At 40.6% G+C, this 20,696-nt stretch overlaps 1 protein-coding gene across 1 annotated transcript in view; it reads left to right on the top strand.

Annotated features, from left to right (window-relative positions):
* LOC119799533 (NACHT, LRR and PYD domains-containing protein 12-like) overlaps positions 1-20,696 on the top strand; it is a 63,825-nt gene that overhangs the window by 29,526 nt on the left and 13,603 nt on the right. Inside the window, exons 10-13 of the mRNA XM_038309473.1 lie at positions 877-1,050; positions 5,212-5,385; positions 7,066-7,239; positions 8,867-9,040. Coding sequence (XP_038165401.1) covers positions 877-1,050; positions 5,212-5,385; positions 7,066-7,239; positions 8,867-9,040 — 696 coding nt within the window. The remainder of the gene's footprint in view (positions 1-876; positions 1,051-5,211; positions 5,386-7,065; positions 7,240-8,866; positions 9,041-20,696) is intronic.

The following is a 20,696-nucleotide window of genomic DNA, read 5'->3' as shown; positions in this document are numbered from 1 at the left end:
GCAGAGGTCCTGAAGAAAAGGGTTCAACACTGCAAATATTGACTTGCTGCATTAACTCGTTCTAACTATCATTTAAAGCTTTTGTTACTCATAATATGATTGCAATTGTATTTCTATATGTGATGACAACATCTGACATACACACATGAAAACCAGAGGGCAGCAGATCATGTGAAAATATAATATTTGTGTCATTCTCAACACTTTTGGCCATGACTGTATGTGGCTCTTAAGAAGTTCAAGTACTATTATTTAATTTAATTTTTTTGCTGATTTAGAACCTGTTAAAATAACTGATTATTTATTTGTATTTTTGTTCTCTTTTGATAGATATTACTTTCAGTTTAATACCGTCTTAATGCTGGAATAAACATTCCTGATTTAGAATTCATTCCTTCTCAGACTAATATCTTTCCACTTAAACCCTGTTTGTAAAGATAAAATTTTTTGGTTTGCATTTCATCCTCCTCTACCTGCAAACCTGAACCGAGTCTTTAACAAACTATAAATGAAATCAAATTACTTGGCTCATTGTTTCAGCCGTTTCAAGCGTGGGGTGCAGTTACTGAAACGCTTCAGTGTTTATTATTTTTCTATATCATTCGGTAACTGTGTATATATATATATATTTAATGAAACCCTTTTCCACTATCAGGGAAAAAGCTGCAGTTTAATTTTCCAAAAGGAACATTAGGTCATGTTTGCAGCTCAGTCAGTCCAGATCAAACCATTCCAGAGTTTAACCAGGTTACAGACATAGAAATGTTTTTAAGCTCAATGTTGTTTTGTGGGGTTTGGCATGCATGGCTCTGGTTTGAGCTTCAAGAGCTGCTGAAAAAGTTCATTTTGTCATCCTTTTCATCTCTGTCGCTTCAGACTGAATGCCTGTAACCTCTCAGAGAGAAGCTGTGAAGTTCTGGCCTCAGTTCTCAGCTCCCAGTCCTCTAATCTGAGAGAGATGGATCTGAGTAACAACAACCTGAAGGATTCTGGAGTGGAGCTGCTGTCTTCTGGACTGAAGAGTCCAAACTGCAAACTGGAAATTCTCAGGTCTGAACATCAGTCCAGGACACACTTGAAGGCTTGTTTTATAGCTAAATTTATGTAGAATGTTTATGTCATTAACTTTAACAAGTTACACCGAAAAATATTGAATTAGTTCACTAAACTCTGCAAGTGCTGTTTTATATGAAGGGAGAGGTGGACTGAACCAGAACTTGATATTAATATTTGGATCTTTTAATAGAAATTAGTTACATAGCTCTGCATTTAACTGAATTCCTCACCTAAAGCAATGTCAAGATGAATATAAACATTGTGGGAACTGGAAAAAAATCTGCTGGGATCCAATTAACTGCCTATAAGATCCAATTAGTCTAAACACTATCCATCCTATTAAATTTGATGCCAAACAGTAAAACAATCTGTCTCTTGTGGTCAATCATCAAGAGATGGTGGACAAACGAAAACCTAGGAATTCTGACGAAATGCAAGCATTGATTGTGCAAGAATGGACTGCTATAAGTCAGGATTTGGTCCAGAAGTTGATTGAGAGCATTCTAGGGAGAATAGCAGTGTCTCTGGACGGCACAGAGCAGACTCAGGGGTCTCGGGAGCTAGGCTAACTAGCCTGCTAACGGCCTTTGGTGGTAGGCTAACTAGCCTGCTAATGGCCTCTGGTGCTAGGCTAACTAGCCTGCTAACGGCCTCTGGTGCTAGGCTAAACGGCCCGCTAATGGGCTCAGGAGTCTCAAGCGCTAGGCTAAACGGCCCGCTAATGGGCTCAGGAGTCTCAGGCGCTAGGCTAAACGGCCCGCTACTGGACCGCTAATGGGGTTTGGGGCTAGGGAAACTGGACCGCTAATGGGGTCTGGGGCTAGGGAAACTGGAACGCTAATGGGGTCTGGAGCTAGGGAAACTGGACCGCTAATGGGTTCTGGAGCTAGGCAAACTGGACCGCTAATGGGTTCTGGAGCTAGGGAAACAGGACCGCTAATGGGTTCTGGAGCTAGGGAAACTGGACCGCTAATGGGTTCTGGAGCTAGGGAAACTGGATCGCTAATGGGTTGTGGAGCTAGGGAAACTGGATCGCTAATGGGTTCTGGAGCTAGGGAACCTGACTGGCTAGGAGCTGATGGAGGTGGCAGAAAAGGGGAAAGATCTTCCCTCTCCACATAAAAGAAGCCCCAGAGATCTGACTCTGGTATATGGGGAGCTCTGACTGTGTGGGGTGTGACAAGTGGACCTGGTTTGAGTCTTTTAATGGATGGTGCTAGCTGTTGGTCAAGAAGGTACTTACTGAGACTGAAAGAACTGATCTGGTGAGGATGGGGACTGAGGCTAGCAGCTGGCTGACCCACCGGAGGCGAGGAGGAGGCGTCGGGCTGACCCGTCGGAGAGGGAGAGGAGGCGTCGGGCTGACCCGCCGGAGAGGGAGAGGATTTCTTCCTCCGGCGGCGCTTAGGCCTGGAGGAAGCAGATGGCATGGGGGGACCAACAGCTGGTGATGGTTAAGGGTGTGCAAAATAATCGCCAAATCGATGAATCGTGATTCTAATTTTTGTGATCTACTGCATCGATTCTTGAAGGCAAGAATCGATTATAAAAAAAAAAATAAAAAAAAATGAACAAATAAAATACATTAATGGTTGGCGCACATCAATCAAACCAATCGGAATACAACTTCCAGTCCAGCAGATGTCGCTGCGGATGTGTTGAGGCCTGCTACTTTGTGTCACAAGCATGTCCAGCCGTGGGATACTGAGACGAGTCATTCGTAAACAAAATATGGAGGAGACTGAGAAAATTCGCCCCCCGGCTCCATCACATTTCAAGTCAGATGCTTGGATGCATTGTGGCTTTAAAAACAAAGAAGGTAAAAACGAAATTGATATGATGCACGTAATTTGCAAAAGGGGAAATGTCATACATTTGAATGTTTTCATTTAATTGGTTTAAAGGACCACTGAGGCCATGTAAACGGCACTGATTATCCTCATTTTGTTATTTTAAGTTTGATAAATCCTAAGATCTTTTTGTCAGTGTGTCCACGCCAGTAATGGTAATATTTGTGTCCAGTATTTGTTTTCATGGCAACACCTCCAAAAGTCATTTCAATAAATACAGCTATGTATGAATTCAGTTGCTTTCAGTCAGGTGTATCTTTTTCTTACAGTGTTCAGTGAAAATATCGCAATGCATCGCAATATTTCAAGTATCGTGATACATTGTGATAGAATCGCATCGTAGCATGTGAATCGTGATTCGAATCGAATCGTGACTTCTTTGTCAATACCCACCCCTAGTGATGGAGTAGCAGGAGCAGGTTAAGGGGTTAAGGGAAGCTCAGGTACGTCTCGGAGTGGAGGTCTGGGTGGAGAAGGTTTATTGAAGAGTTTTGCATTGGTGTCCAGAATGTTCCATTTAACCTGGTCGATATATCCTGCTTCATGAAAAAAGGTCCTGAGTTCTGGATATTTTTGAAGTTGATTGAGTAGTGATTCTGCTGTTCCCACCCGCTCCCAGGGTGGAGAGATGGTGGAGAGATTATTTATGGTAAGTCTGAGGAGTTTGAGGAATTCACTTGCCTGAATTTGTGGTTCTGCTGAGTCCATGTTGGCTGGATCCTTCTGTCACGATTTGGTGTTGGATTGAGGACCCAAAAGCAGAGGCAAGTAGGCAGAGGTGAATTTAGGTGGGTTTAATGAGGTCCACAGGTACAGAGGCAGGAATCAAAAAATCAAACAAAATAACAAACAAACCAGAACCAAGGAGACATCAGGGGAAACCAAACTCTAGGAGCCAGGGAGAGACCAGGTAAGCAGACAGACGTTAGACGAGGATCCAGCAAACAGGAACTGAAGAGGGAGGGCTTTTAAAGGGGACAGAGACAAAGAGAGGGCTAATGAGAGGATTGGAAACAGGTGAGGACAGGGCAGAAAACAGACCTAGGGATAGAGGACACAAGAGGGCAGCAGAGGACAACAAATGGAAAACCTGGAAGACAGGAACTAACAACAAAAACAACAAAATAATAATTAAACACTAAAACAAGGAGCAAAGTAAAACTGAAACTCTAAATAAACATAACAAAACCAAGACTGTGACAAGCAGAGGTCCTGAAGAAGAGGGGTCAACACTGCAAATATTGACTTGCTGCATTAACTCATTCTAACTATCATTAAAAGCTTTTGTTACTCATAATATGATTGCAATTGTATTTCTGTATGTGATGACAACATCTGACATACACACATGAAAACCAGAGGGCAGCAGATCATGTGAAAATATAATATTTGTGTCATTCTCAATACTTTTGGCCATGACTGTATGTGGCTCTTAAGAGGTTCAAGTACAATTATTTAATTTTCTTTTTTTGCTGATTTAGAACCTGTTGAAATAACTGATGATTTATTTGTATTTTTTCTCCTTTAATGGATATTACTTTCAGTTTAATACCGTCTTAATGCTGGACTAAATATTCCCGATTTAGAATTCATTCCTTCTCAGACTAATATCTTTCCACTTAAACCCTGTTTGTAAAGATAAAAATGTTTGGTTTGCATTTCATCCTCCTCTACCTGCAAACCTGAACCGAGTCTTGATCTGTTTCTGTAATTAACCCTAAAACCTGACATTGGATTGTATTCCAGTACTGTGTCAGACGCTAATCAAATGTTGACTTAATGCGACTTAAATAGATAACCTTTTAATTCTTATGTCTGCCCCAGTCACACTAATCAAATGACTTATTGTATTTGCTGCTAATTGCAGTTGACTTTTTCCATTCTTTTTATTTTCCCATTTTGTGGTCAGTCTTAACATTAGTCAGGTAAAAACCTTAGGACAGAAAAACAGTTATGCTTGTTAGTGAACATATAATAGTTAGGACAAACAGTTACTGAAACTCTTTACAGTGTTTATTATTTTTCTATATCATTCGGTAACTGTGTATATATATATATAATGAAACCCTTTTCCACTATCAGGGAAAAAGCTGCAGTTTAATTTTCCAAAAGGAACATTAAGTCATGTTTGCAGCTCAGTCTGTCCAGATCAAACCATCATCCAGAGTTTAACCAGGTTACAGACATAGAAATGTTTTTAAGCTCAATGTTGTTTTGTGGGGTTTGGCATGCATGGCTCTGGTTTGAGCTTCAAGAGCTGCTGAAAAAGTTCATTTTGTCATCATTTTCATCTCTGTCTCTTCAGACTGAATGCCTGTAACCTCTCAGAGAGAAGCTGTGAAGTTCTGGCCTCAGTTCTCAGCTCCCAGTCCTCTAATCTGAGAGAGATGGATCTGAGTAACAACAACCTGAAGGATTCTGGAGTGGAGCTGCTGTCTTCTGGACTGAAGAGTCCAAACTGCAAACTGGAAATTCTCAGGTCTGAACATCAGTCCAGGACACACTTGAAGGCTTGTTTTATAGCTAAATTTATGTAGAATGTTTATGTCATGAACTTTAACAAGTTACACTGAAAAATATTGAATTAGTTCACTAAACTCTGCTAGTGCTGTTTTATATGAAGGGAAAGGTGGACTGAACCAGAACTTGATATTAATATTTGGATCTTTTAATAGAAATGAGTTACATAGCTCTGCATTTAACTGAATTCCTCACCTAAAGCAATGTCAAGATGAATATAAACATTGTGGGTACTGGAAAAAAATCTGCTGGGATCCAATTAACTACCTATAAGATCCAATTAGTCTAAACACTATCCACCCTATTAAATTTGATGCCAAACAGTAAAACAATCTGTCTCTTTTGGTCAATCATCAAGAGATGGTGGTCAAAGGAAAACCTAGGAATTCTGACAAAATGCAAGCATTGATTGTGCAAGAATGGACTGCTATCAGTCAGGATTTGGTCCAGAAGTTGTTTGAGAGCATTCTAGGGAGAATATCAGAGGTCCTGAAGAAGAGCGGTCAACACTGCAAATATTGACTTGCTGCATTAACTCATTCTGTCATTAAAAGCTTTTGTTACTCATAATATGACTGCAATTTTATTTCTGTATGTGATGACAACATCTGACATACACACATGAAAACCGGAGGGCAGCAGATCATGTGAAAATATAATATTTGTGTCATTCTCAATACTTTTGGCCATGACTGTATGTGGCTCTTAAGAAGTTCAAGTACAATTATTTAATTTTCTTTTTTTGCTGATTTAGAACCTGTTGAAATAACTGATGATTTATTTGTATTTTTTGTCCTTTAATGGATATTACTTTCAGTTTAATACCGTCTTAATGCTGGACTAAATATTCCTGATTTAGAATTCATTCCTTCTCAGACTAATATCTTTCCACTTAAACCCTGTTTGTAAAGATAAAAATGTTTGGTTTGCATTTCATCCTCCTCTACCTGCAAACCTGAACAGAGTCTTTATCTGTTTCTGTAATTAACCCTAAAACCTGACATTGGATTGTATTCCAGTACTGTGTCAGACGCTAATCAAATGTTGACTTAATGGGACTTAAATAGATAACCTTTTAATTCTTATGTCTGCCCCAGTCACACTAATCAAATGACTTATTGTATTTGTTGCTAATTGCAGTTGACTTTTTCCATTCTTTTTATTTTCCCATTTTGTGGTCAGTCTTAACATCAGTCAGGTAAAAACCTTAGGACAGAAAAACAGTTATGCTTGTTAGTGAACATATAATAGTTAGGACACACAAACTATAAATGAAATCAAATTACTTGTCTCATTGGTTCAGACGTTTCAAGCGTGGGGTGCAGTTACTGAAACGCTTCACAGTGTTTATTATTTTTCTATATCATTCGGTAACTGTGTATATATATATATATTGAAACCCTTTTCCATTATCAGGGAAAAAGCTGCAGTTTAATTTTCCAAAAGGAACATTAGGTCATGTTTGCAGCTCAGTCTGTCCAGATCAAACCATCATCCAGAGTTTAACCAGGTTACAGACATAGAAATGTTTTTAAGCTCAATGTTGTTTTGTGGGGTTTGGCATGCATGGCTCTGGTTTGAGCTTCAAGAGCTGCTGAAAAAGTTCATTTTGTCATCATTTTCATCTCTGTCTCTTCAGACTGAATGCCTGTAACCTCTCAGAGAGAAGCTGTGAAGTTCTGGCCTCAGTTCTCAGCTCCCAGTCCTCTAATCTGAGAGAGATGGATCTGAGTAACAACGACCTGAAGGATTCTGGAGTGGAGCTGCTGTCTTCTGGACTGAAGAGTCCAAACTGCAAACTGGAAATTCTCAGGTCTGAACATCAGTCCAGGACACACTTGAAGGCTTGTTTTATAACTAAATTTATGTAGAATGTTTATGTCATGAACTTTAACAAGTTACACTGAAAAATATTGAATTAGTTCACTAAACTCTGCTAGTGCTGTTTTATATGAAGGGAAAGGTGGACTGAACCAGAACTTGACATTAAAATTTGGATCTTTCAATAGAAATCAGTTACATAGCTCTGCATTTAACTGAATTCCTCACCTAAAGCAATGTCAAAATGAATATAAACATTGTGGGTACTGGAAAAAAATCTGCTGGGATCCAGTTAACTACCTATAAGATCCAATTAGTCTAAACACTATCCATCCTATTAAATTTGATGCCAAACAGTAAAACAATCTGTCTCTTGTGGTCAATCATCAAGAGACGGGTGGACAAATGAAAACCTAGGAATTCTGACGAAATGCAAGCATTGATTGTGCAAGAATGGACTGCTATCAGTCAGGATTTGGTCCAGAAGTTGATTGAGAGCATTCTAGGGAGAAAAGCAGAGGTCCTGAAGAAGAGGGGTCAACACTGCAAATATTGACTTGCTGCATTAACTCATTCTATCAGTAAAAGCTTTTGTTACTCATAATATGATTGCAATTGTATTTCTGTATGTGATGACAACATCTGACATACACACAGGAAAACCAGAGGGCAGCAGATCATGTGAAAATATAATATTTGTGTCATTCTCAATACTTTTGAACCATGACTGTATGAGCATTTCTGAACACCTAACTGCTGCAGTGCAGCATGGCTTTTACCTTCGTCAAACAGCACTTCAATTATATACAGTGATCTTCCATTTCAGCCATTAAATCATAGTGGTCTGTTGTTTTACCGAGCTGCCTGCGGCGTCTCCCAGCAGACTTTTTGTGACCCAGATCAAATCCGGGTCATTCAACTTGGTTGAAATCAAAAAATTAAAAAAGGATAATGAACAATCCGTAATCAGCATTATTCGTTTTTTTTTTTTTTTTTCATTTTCGATTTTGTGCAAAAACGCAGATAACGGAAAACAGTTCATTATCTGTTTTTTTCTTTTTTGTTTTAGAAGCAAACAGTGAGAAAAGAAGTGTATTTCTGCATTTTTAAATTTCGGTTTGGTTGGATTTACTACCAGTCATCTCAGTAAAAGAATAAATAAAATACATTGCTGCAATCAAGCCAGTGGAAATGCTTCTATATGCTTCTATGCAACAATAAATAATTTAACCACTAATCAATAAATCAATAGTCAGATATATGTTGATTTAATCAGCTTTCAAGGATAAATGATTAAAACACTTCTTCAACATAAATGTTTAAGGCCCAGTAATAGCTGAGGTGGGTAGCAATGGATAAATAATAATCAATTAATGGTTAGAATGATTATTGAATGACTTGTGTCATTTAACATGTTAAGTTAATTAATAAACTAATAAACACGCCTTGATCTGGACCTTCACAAGTCATTAGAACATGTTCTGGTTCTGCTTTAACTTGGTTTACTACTTTAAACTTTCAGTCAAATTATTTTCTACATTTTCTTTCATTATTTTTTCATTATTTTAGTTTAACCTGTCTCTCCAGTTGCTTCAACACGTCTTTTATTCTTTTTTCAGATTGAGGAGCTGCAGTCTCTCAGAGATCAGCTGTGCTTCTCTGGTCTCAGCTCTGAAGTCCAACCCCTCCCATCTGACAGAACTGGACCTGAGCAGCAACGACCTGAAAGATGGTGGAGTGAAGCAGCTCTGTGGTTTTCTCCAGTCTCCCCTCTGCAAACTACAGACATTGAGGTCAGTCACCATGTTTTAGTTTAGTGCTGATATTTCTGATGGTAAAGTTGTGTTGACTCTAAACTGCAGACATATGGCTGATATTCTACTGATCCACACTGAGGATCTTCAGGCTAAAGGCTGATTTCTTCCTCACTGCTTTGATCCAGTTCAAGTTTATTTCTTTTTCAAACTTCCTCTCATGATTTATTCAATAATAAGCAGGAAACATGAAACAATGAGTTGAATTTTAGTGTGGGGTTGCAGCATTATCCAAAACTTTTTTCTCTCTTCTGTAAATGGGTGCACTGCAAGAAAAATCATTTCCTTCCAGGAATTACTAAAGTCATTCTGATTCTGATTATTTTACGATTTAATCCTCTTTCCAGAGGGAAAATAATGTTCTTATAGTTTACTAATTTGATCAATTGGTGCATTCAAACCAAACACTAAACCAGTGAAAATGTCGCCAGGTTTGTCTGCTTCTGCTTGCTGTGAAATGTTCCTGGCCAGTGAAAGCAGCCTTTGATAGAGTGGGTCATAATATCCTGTTATCTGGTTTGGAGCAGTGGGAGGGGATCCCAGGAAGAGCAGTGCAGTGGTTCACATCCTTTCAAAGTCATTGAACATTTGGTGCCAGTCTGGGAAATTCTTTGTCCTCCACTGCTCCTCTTTTATATGGAGTTCCTCAGGGTTCTGTTTTATAAAGGTGGACGATACCGGGAATTTCCAATCGATGCAATACCAAGTTAATGCAGGGTCAGTATCGCCGCTATCAATACCTTACAGTTACTTTTTACATTTAAGCTTGATGTATCCTGGAACTGGACTTTTCAGTGTTTCTGTGATTTTCATTTTATTATTACAGTTGAATAATAATAGTATTACTAATGCAATATTCAGAGTGTTGTTTTTCCCTAATCTACCTCTCATATTATATCTTTCAATCCATAAGTAATTTTGTGCACTTGCCTGTTGCTTTAATTGTATAAAGTATTATTTGGGATAAATAATTGATTAGCTAATGTTTTACCACTTAGAGAAATGTTTTAATGGAATAAATTTACTGGGTTCTTTCAAGGTCTTAATTCCACTTTCTGAGTGGGCTACAGTGACATATGACATATAGTATCTACTTTGAAAGATAAAGGTATACTGGAGAATGTTCTTTTTCCAGGTGGATCATTAAAATAAATAAATGGTAGTAATACCAGTGGTGAGTCTGACATAGTGGAAAAATTGCAAATCTTCTCTTGGAAAGTAAGCTTGTATGAGCGATGCAAACAGTAACTTTTAAACTGAGCTTGCACGAGGAGAAATGGGCTCATGCCCGCTCTCGCATGCATTTATTAGGCGTTCCCTCTCAGGAGCGGATACATGGTTATTCCTGTGCATTTTTTTAAGTGGAGAGGGCGGGTCTTTTCAAAAATTTGTGAAAATTCTCCACTATAGCTTTAATATATAGTGCTACTGAAGGTGATCACTTGTATCTACCTGGAGGTCTGAAAATCCTTCACTATAGCTTTAACATGAAGTGCTTCTTAAGGTGATCACTCTTATCTACCTGGAGATCTGAAAATCCTCCATCAGTCATGTCTGTCTGAGGGTCTCTCGGGGCAATGAGCAAAGTCTCCTCTCCTCTCTCCATTTCTGTAGCTCAAAGTTTTCTTGCTAATGGTTTTTCATGGGCTTTTTACAAACATTTAACCGGCCTTTTACAAACCATACAGCTTGCTGCTGTTTTCATTTATGGTATTTCCTGCTCTGACGGTCTCTATATCTCCTGGTATCGGAGCAGTGTGGTTGTTTGTATTTCGAGTGGAGAGAGAGCTGAGTGGGGGGGCCAGGCTGACCCTGTGTGCTGATCAAGAGGGGAGGGGGGAGCAGCAATGCCTGTCATTATACGGACAGGGAGAGTGGTGAATCTGCTGCACTCAGTTCATGCAGGAGAAAATAAAAAGTATTGATCTTGTTAATTGAATATTGTTCAGTATCAATACCAGCGTTGGTAATCGATCCGCCCACCTCTACTGTTTTAGGCTCCCTTCTTTTTACTCTTTATCTGCTCCCACTGGGATCCTTAGGAAACATGGGGTTTCTCTTCACTTTGATGCAGATGGTAGTCAGATCTCCTGATGAGGCGAAACATAAACTGTTGAATCTCCTCTGAAATGTTTGGATGATGTGAAAGCATGGGTAGCTTTAAACTTTTTACATTTTAAAGGAAAAAAGAGGAAAGTGATGTTTTTGGAGGCCCTTCAGAAAACTACCTTTACACCTGGGCTGTCTGGATCATTCTGTAAAACCAATGGCCACAAACTGAGGTTTTAAAATGGACAGCCATCTTAACTTTGACAGAGTTAAGCTCTTGTCAAATCCACTTTGTCCCTACAAACTCCCTACAATATAAAAAAAAGAGTTTTGTTATTTCCCGGCTCCAGTGAAGGCAACACAGGCATGAGGCTAATGCTACGTTCACACCAAACTCAGCAGGAGCAGCAAAAACGCGTCTCCTGCTTCATTTTTGATGCTTGTCCAAGTTTAGTTTTGACGCGCAGCTGAAGCAGCTTTGCTACTCTGGCTGCGCGGTGGACAAAGTGGGTCTGACGTGCGTTGGGTGGAGCTACCCTATATATTCTTTGCGTTGCAGCTATATTTTTCTGTGATCAGTGGGAATAAATTAGTTTTAATATGTTTTTAAGTGGGAAAATCCACCTGAAAACTTAATCAGTGCAGTCAGTTCATCCAGATTACAATCCACAAAGTTCTTTAATCTCTAAGAATAACCAGCTTGGTGTGGATTCACCCCTTAAAACTCCCTTGTCAGACTTTTTAGCCTTGAATGTTAGTGTATGAGAAAACATAATTCCCACATGGACTCTTGGGCGTCCTACGAGTCCTAACCATGTGTGTGTGGGTGTGTTAGTGTGTGTGAATCTATGTGAGTGGATCTATATGTGGGAAACTGGTCAGGAGCCATCCTGCTACTGGTCTTGGAAGAGAAAGTATCTTGGAGCATTGATCCTCTCCAACATGCAAAACAGTTCAATGTTAGGACAAGTCCATCAGGTTACTCTCTGTTATTTTAGTCTTAGTCAAATTTTGGTCATTTTTGTCATTTTAGCCATTTTAGTCAACACTGTAAATAATAGAACTTCTCCACACAGTGCTTTTTTTAACATATATATCACACTGTACAGAATAAAAATTCTCCACACAGCTTCTCTTTTTCTCTATTTCATTTATATAACACTGTGCAGAATAGAACTTCTCCAAACACTGATTCTCTTTTTAACATATATCACACTGTGCAGATTGAACCTTTTCTCAGCTTGTTTCATCATATCCACAAAGTCTTCCTCCTCAACGGTCCTTGCAGGCATGCCAGGACGCCCAATCCACTTTGCCATTGAGTTCTCCAGGGTTTTCTGCTCTTTGGCATCAGGGGTGGGGGTGCATCTCTGCAACAGACTTCCCTTCCTTCCCCAACCTCTGATTTGGCTGTGGTGTCACTGTGTCAGGTATCTAGTTGTAAGGAAGAAAACGATTAATATCCAGTGTATCGGTAGAACATCTTTCTTCTATGATGGAGAAACAGACAGATACAGGCACAGGAAGGCACACACACACAAACACACACCCGCACACACCCACCCACATACATGTGCGCCCTCGCACACACATATACATTCACATGCATGCACCCGTGCGTGCACACACACATTCATTACCTTCTTCCATATGTCAGCTGCTGGCTCCTCAGATGTCGCTTAAAATTTGCTGTGTTCTTCCCTGCCTTTTTGAAGCTGGAGACTCTTTGCTGGCATCCTTACTGTGCTGTTTTTCTTTGCGTTGTAAATGAAATGGCTCCATACATCCAGGCGTTGTTGAACAAACTGCACACCGGTATCCGCAATTACTGCGAAGTTGAGCTATTAGTATAAGCCCTCTCCTACTACTGACTGAGAGCTGCGAGGCACTGTGGGACAGGCACCGTGTAGGGACAAATGGCACAACGTGTAATGTTCTATGAAGCTCAAGAAACACTTAACAATTACAAATTAATCATAAACAACTAAATTTCTTAATGTAAATTTCATCTCTCTTAGTCTTGTTGACGAAAATCATTTTTTATTTTTGTCATATTTTATTTTAGGGAAACAATTTTTGTTCGTGATGGTCGTCATTGCCACAGGAAAATGGGGTGTTGACGAAATATTTTCGTCATCGTCATGGTTGACGAAATTAACATTGCCCCACACCCCCTGAAGGATAAGTCTTTACCTGTGTCATCAGGAGTATTACATAGAGGCAGAAGGAAACACAGTGTCAAAAAGGTGTTCCTCCATTCAAGAGGAAATGTAATATTGATAAAATAATTTGTTAATCTTTAAGAGCTACAGGAATCAAATTGTCCCAGTACAAGGCTGAATCTAAAACAATCTAAGTAACTGGGAGCTTAATAATTGAGTCTTTCATGCCCACTGGTGAGATAAAACATTTTCTCAGAAGTTCTGATTGCACCTCTGTAGATACAGAGCTAAAAAACATAAACAATATTTTTCTTACATACTTTCTGGTGGCCTGAGAACCCAAAGACCACCGAACCCGGGAAAGATCCCCCTAAAATTTTTTTTGATATTTAAAAGGGAGTCTCCTCACCTCTGAGCGGCCGCAGCTGTGTGTCTGGTCCATCAGTGGCTCTCCTCGTGTGATACAAGTTGTTGAGGTTCTGGCGGAAACACCATTTGTTAAAGATAGGCTCTGTGTATTTACCCTGATGCTCTATCTTTCCAGTTCTTGTGCCTGAAAAGAGATCACTCGAGACAAACTTTTTAAATAACACTTCATAACTTGTATTAAATAACCAGGAGACATGACAACACATTCTGATAGAAATTGTAATCTTAATCAGATCAGAGAAATTGTTTAGAGTTTACAGAAGGCAGCTGCTGCTCTCTGGGCTCACCTCTCAAGAAGTGGCCTGATTAACAGTTAAAAAGGCATTTTATACATCTCCAGTCTGCCACATCTTATTTCACATCATACACATTAGCAAATGATTAGACATCTATGGCTGCAGCTTTATCAAAATATTACACTTTGTTCTTAGCTGAAGGAAACTACTCTCATTCCAATTCCAAATCTTTGCCACATACAGATGGAAGATTATAACTGTATATCTAGGCAGAGGAACTGTCTTAATTAGATTAAATGTCAGTTCTGAGCGCAACAGGCTCGCGATAGCAAGGTGTAATAAACTTGCACACCTCCAATGTAATTATCCTAACAATGTTTAAGAAGACGACAATAAAAGCTTAAAAACAATAAAACACTGATGGCAGCAGTAGGTTCCTCCAACTCAGCTTTGTCCTGAAGCTGCTGTTCTGTTGGACCGGGTCAGAGAGAACCTGTCCTCTTTAATTTGACAGCTGTCAGAGAGGGTTGGAGCCATGTCTCTGTGAGCCAATGATGCTTCATCAGGGGACTCATCAGGAACCTTAGAGCTGATTCAGAGTTCCTCCATCTTGGTTCTGATGATCTGATATGACCCAATATTATTTGTGGTAAAGGAGACCTGAGTCCCCACTGCAGCAAACATCTGATCCTCCTCTCCAGCCTCTCCTCTGTGGCTGGTGTCCTTCCTCTGTTGGGATGACTGAATGTCAGCAGGCAGATGGACGGCCTTTAAAATAGAAGCTACAACTTTAGAGCTTAGATGTCTGTATATGGATATTATATGTTCTGGCCTCACTAAGCACTGTGGCCTTCAGCAGTAACTCAGCTATACAGGTAGCTAAACACTTTCCCATTCGTCCACCAAGAAGCACTGCATTAGGTTCTTTAGCAGGGTTTAATGAGAATCGTGTCAAACTGTAACACACAAAGATACAGAAAATTAATGCCAGCTAAGCTAACATTGGGCTAACACAAGTAAAAATGTCTATCTTCACATAAAATATGTCAACAGGTTATGAATTATGATTTATATGACAGGTATATTAGAACAGTACTTACACACGATGCCGTTTTGCACTTAGATTAAAGAAAACATAACAAAAACTGCTTCTTTCAGAGCAGATGGATCAACAGGCTTTCTTCCTCTCTGGTAAACAAGTTGTAGTAATAAAAGTGACCACAAGATGGCGTTTGTGAACTAGCAATACACACAATTATAACATTTGCCACTAGGTGGCCTCAGTAGATGAACTAAACATTGAATAACATTAAGTTATACAAGTTCCATTACACTCCCCGCCTGGTGTCTTTAAGAGATGCCACTAAATCAAATGTCCACATTACTAGATGTGACTAGAAGAATCAGTTCTGAGATTGGTCTCCTGAATGTCTTTACATGCTGATGTTTTGCGACTTTTACATCCACTTTTCGCACAAGCTCGTCCCTGCTGGGGTATGTCTTCTCAACAAGTCCCATCGGCCACTCGTTGCGCTTTGCAGTGGAGTCCTTCAGGAGGACAACATCTCCTTCCTTGAGATTTGTTTTTTTTACAAGCCACTTTTGACGACCTTGAAGGGTGCAGAGATATTCGTTCTTGTCCAAAAGTTGTTGGCTAGTATTTGAACTCTCTTCCATTGGCTCTTGAAAACAACCTTCTCGGTCAGGTTGTCTGGAACTAGAGGGGCAGCTCCTGTTTTCTGAGTAAGAAGCATAGCTGGAGTTAAGACCAGTGGACCTTCAGGGTCTGTGGAAGTTGGCACAAGGGGTCTGGCATTAACAATAGCTGTGACCTCTGCCATGAAGGTCACTAAGACTTCGTGGGTGAGCTGAGGTCGCTTCACATCTAGGAGTAGAGCATCTAGAATGCGGTGAGAAACCCCAATTATTCTTTCCCAAGTCCCACCCATGTGGAACGCAAGGGGCGGGTTGAACTCCCAGGTGCACCTCTGTTCTGTCAGATAGTCTTTGATTGTGTTATTGGCATCCTGCGGTGATAGTTTCAACTCATTACAGGCGCCAATAAAGTTGGTCCCTCTGTCAGACCTGAGTTGCTTGGCTGGTCCACGGAGTGAAAAGAATCTCCGGAGAGCATTGATGAAGCTTGAGGCAGTCATTGTTTCCACAACCTCAATGTGGATGGCCCTGGTAGACATGCATGTGAACAACACTGCCCACCTCTTGTTGTTCACTTGACCTCCTCTTGTGCGTTTTGTCACAATCTCCCATGGGCCAAAAACATCCAGGCCCACATATGAGAATGGTGGGTCCGCTTTGAGCCTTCCTTCAGGTAGATCAGACATGAGCTGTTGTTCTGACAGTCCACGTAGCTTTCTGCAAAACACACACTTGTGAATGATGGTGCTTATGAGTCGCTTAACTCCAACCAACCACAGTCCACTGGTGCGAATGGCTCCTTCTGTTAGATGCCTTCCCTGGTGTTTCACTCTTCTGTGATGATGACACACTTGCAGAGTTGCAATGTGGTGTTTGTTGGGTATTATGACTGGATTTGCCTCGTTTCTTTGTAACATAGAATGCTGCAAACGTCCTCCAACTCTCAGGAGCCCCTCATTATCAATGAATGGATTGAGTCTGAGAATAGGGCTGTTCTTTGGTTGACCAAGGTCTTTTTTGATTGCAGAGATTTCCTGTGAGAAGCAGTCTTGTTGCACTGTGTGAATGATCAGTCGCTCCGCTTTATCCATTTCTGAAGATGAGATGTTGTTGCAGTAATGCCAACCTCGACAACTGTTACTGTTTTTGCTTGAGAAGCTTTGAGCGATGTGAGTGAGTCAGGCAACCGCTTTCAAGAGACATTTCCAGTTGGAAAAATGTTCAAAGCGACTTGAAAATCATTTGTGAGTTGAGGACTCTGTTACCACATTGGTGGCGTTCACCCTGACCTCTGTGTCATCATCTGGATTGATTAGCAAGTATTGTTCATCTGAACCAATCTTTGTCAAGTCCGTGTTTGTGATGAATCTTGGTCCAGTTAACCAGAGGGTGTTGACAAGCTCTTCTGCTGCAACTGATCTCGAGCCACAATCCGCTGGATTGAGTTCAGTGGGCACAAATCTCCACTGACTAGGCTGAAACTCTTGTCTGATGCGCTGCACTCTGTTACTGACAAAAACGTTAAATCTTCTTCTCTCATTGTGAATGTAGCCTAAAACTACCTTGCTATCTGAGAAGTACCTGACAGCATCCAGTTTTACGTCTACCTCATGCATAATAGTTTCCGCAACTTGTACAGCTAGGACAGCTGCACAAAGCTCTAATCTTGGGACTGTTAGCTCAGGCTGGGGGGCGAGTTTTGATTTGCCAAAAATGAACCCCACTTCATGATGGCCGTCATCATGGGTGATTCTCAAATTTGCGACAGCTGAGATAGCCTGTACTGAAGCATCAGAAAAAACACAAAGCTCAATTTTCTTGGCTTGACTCACTGGAAATGTGACGTATGTTTTTGGAATATGAAGGTTTTTCAAAACTGAGAGGGACTCTTGCCAGCGTCTCCACTCTTCGTATTTAGTTTGAGGCAGAGGAGCATCCCACTCAATGTCTCTGAGAATCATTCTTCCTCTTATTGTGATAGGTGCTAGAAAGCCCAATGGGTCAAATAGGCTATTTACCGTAGACAGCACACAGCGCCTTGTGAATGGTTTCTGATTCTCTGGAACCTTGAATGTAAAAGTGTCTGTCATGAGGTTCCAGATAACCCCCAGGCTGTGCTGTACAGGGAGATCATCTGTAAACAGGTCCAGATCTTTTATATCCTTGGCTCTGTCTTCAGCTGGGAAGTGGTTGATAACCTTGACACTGTTTGATGCTACCTTGTGTAGTCGGAGGTTGGAAACGGATAGCATTTCATGAAGCTGCTCTACTGTCTTTATGGCCTCAGCTTCTAATGTGAAAGACAACAGTGCGTCATCCATGTAAAAATGTTTCTCCACTAACTATGTTGTTTTGGCTGCCATAGATTTGCTCCATTTCCTTTGCTGCCCTCCGTAGGCCATAAATGGCAATTGCAGGTGATGGACTGTTCCCAAATATGTGAACTCTCATGCGGTACTCAACCACTTCGTTTCCTGGCTGATTGTCGCGGTACCACAAAATCCTGAGCATGTCTCTACACTCTTCTTGAACCACAAAGCAGTAGAACATCTGCTCTATATCTGTTAAAACTCCGATTGGACCCATTCTGAATCTCATCAGAACTCCAAGTAGGCTGTTATTTAGGTCTGGTCCCTGCAGCAAAACATCATTCAGTGAGACGCCGTCAAACTGTGCAGATGAATCAATTACGACACATATTTGGTTGGGCTTTTGAGGATGATAAACTCCAAAAATGGGTAAGTACCATCTTTCCTTTTCTTTTTCGAGTGGTGGGGCAAGCTCAGCGTGATGATTGTTAAACAGCCTTTGCATAAACTCAAAAAAGTGCCTTTTCATTTCAGGTTTTTTCTGAAGATTGCGTTCCAGAGAGGCAAAACGTTTCTCTGCATATTCTCTGTTATTAGGTAGCTTGCGACGAGGGTGCCGGAACGGGAGAGGGGCGACCAAGCTATTTGAATCATATTGGAGCAAGCCTTTTTCCATTATTTTCAAAAAGCGTTTGTCTTCAATAGAGGGAGCTAACTGGTGATCATGAATTGTTCTTGAAAACACTGAAAGTGTGTCTGATGTTTCTGTGTACAAGTCTCTTACTTTGATTTTGTTCTCACACTCTGAAAATGTAGAAGGTCTGCCACTGTCAGATATGTATGTCTTCATGCTGCTCACTGTTGGAGGCCCATGCATTCCATTGACACAGACATCACTGACTACCACCCAGCCAAGATCTAGTTTCTGTGCAAATGGTTCATTATTCAGTCCGTTTATCTGTTTTCGTACTTTGTGCACTCTCAACAGGTCTCTTCCTATCAGCAGGAGAATCTCAGCCTTGGGGTCGAGAGGAGGGATTTCTGAAGCTATTTTGTTTAGGTGGTCGTGGTGATGGGCCACTTCTGGTGTCGGGATTTCTTTCCTATTGTTAGGGAGATTGTCACATTCAATCAATGTGGGAAGTTGCAGACATGTTTCTTTGTCTAGAGACTCTATGATATAACCATGGGCTCTTCTTCCATATGCTTGTGTTGCGGCCATACACGTGATGCTGTAAGGAGCCTCAGTGCCGTGTATGTCAAACTTGTCAAAAAACTCACTTCTGGCCAGGGAGAGATTGCTCTGGTCATCCAGAACTGCATACATCCTCATACTCCTCTGCTGCTGACCTGAGGGATATACGTTAACCAGAATAATCTTGGAACATGATTTATTACTTTGTCTTATACCACAGACTTTAGTGCAGTTTGAGCTTATTTCCTGTTTCGTCTCTTCCTCCTTGCCGTCCTCTGCACACGGTGGGAGGTGACTTAAGGACCGAACAGCGCTTGTTCCACTAAAATGCATGGCACTAAGATGTTTGTCACTTGCACATTCCAAACATTTGATTGGAGCTTGACAGTTTTTCACCATATGACCAAGCCCAGCAGTGATAGCAGATCATGTGTTCTTTGAGAAGTTTTTTGCGTTCATCAAAAGTCATTTTAACAAATCCTCTGCACTTACTCAATGGGTGCGGTTTGTTATGGATAGGGCATTGTTTTTCTGGGTTAACAGGGATTTTATCTGTTGATTTGACAGGACTGCTTATTTGATTTTGTGTGACATTTGTTTTATTGACAGCAACTGGGTATCTGACTGGTGCACATTTTTCCTTTCTCTGAGGAGCACACGTGAGTGAGAGAGTCTTAAAACTTGGATCATTCCTTACTTCAGCTTCTGAGCACACAAATTCTTTAAAGTAGGAGAATGGTGGGAGAGGCACATTGTATTCTCTTTTAAATCTAGAACCTTGTGACATCCAGCGTTCCTGTAGAGGTTAGGGGAGCTTCTCTGGCTGGACACCTCTAGCCGTGTCCAAATAGGTTAAACCACACAAATTGTCACTTTGCTTTGCAATTTGGAGCTCTTGTAGAAGATCTGCTAGCTCTTGAAGTTTGCGGTTATCTCTGGAATGGATTTTGGGAAAAGCTTCAAGTCTTGAGAAAAGAGCATTTTCAATCGCCTCTGGTGAGCCATATATTTTGTCCAGTTTTGCCCATATTGCTTGTAGTCCATCCATAGGCCGGTTAATATTAACTGCTCTTATTCTGGCCGCATGCTCACTTGAATCCTTGCCAAGCCACTTGACCATCAGATCAACTTCTTCACTAGGTGTCAGCCCTAGTGGTTCTATAGCACTGATGAATGAAGCTCGCCATGCTTGATAATGTTCTGCAGTGTCTTCAAATTTGACCAGACCAGATGTTATAACTTGGCTGCGTGCTTAAAACCTTGCCAGATCAAATGTGGGATTTCCTAAATTTACGTTAAAGATAGGGACATCAGTTTTCACGTTAACATTGTGCATTGTGTCACCTCTGTGGTAAGAGTTGAATTTGGGGGGATGTTTAATGTGTCCTCCTGTTATGTCTGGCTGATGAATGGGAAGAGACTTAAATTCATCTGATGCTGCATATTGTTGTGTGGTTACAGCAGCAGGCACAGGTACTGTACAGGTGCTGGTCATAAAATTAGAATATCATGAAAAAGTAGATTGATTTCAGTAATTCCATTTAAAAAGTGAAACTTGTATATTATATTCATACATTACATACAAACTCATATATTTCA

This window comes from Cyprinodon tularosa, unplaced genomic scaffold (genome assembly GCF_016077235.1).
Source record: "Cyprinodon tularosa strain WSP-4 unplaced genomic scaffold, ASM1607723v1 ctg660, whole genome shotgun sequence".
Classification (NCBI taxonomy): domain Eukaryota; kingdom Metazoa; phylum Chordata; class Actinopteri; order Cyprinodontiformes; family Cyprinodontidae; genus Cyprinodon; species Cyprinodon tularosa.
The sequence above is the reverse complement of the archived record's forward strand: the minus strand, read 5'-3'. Positions and strand labels throughout refer to the sequence as shown.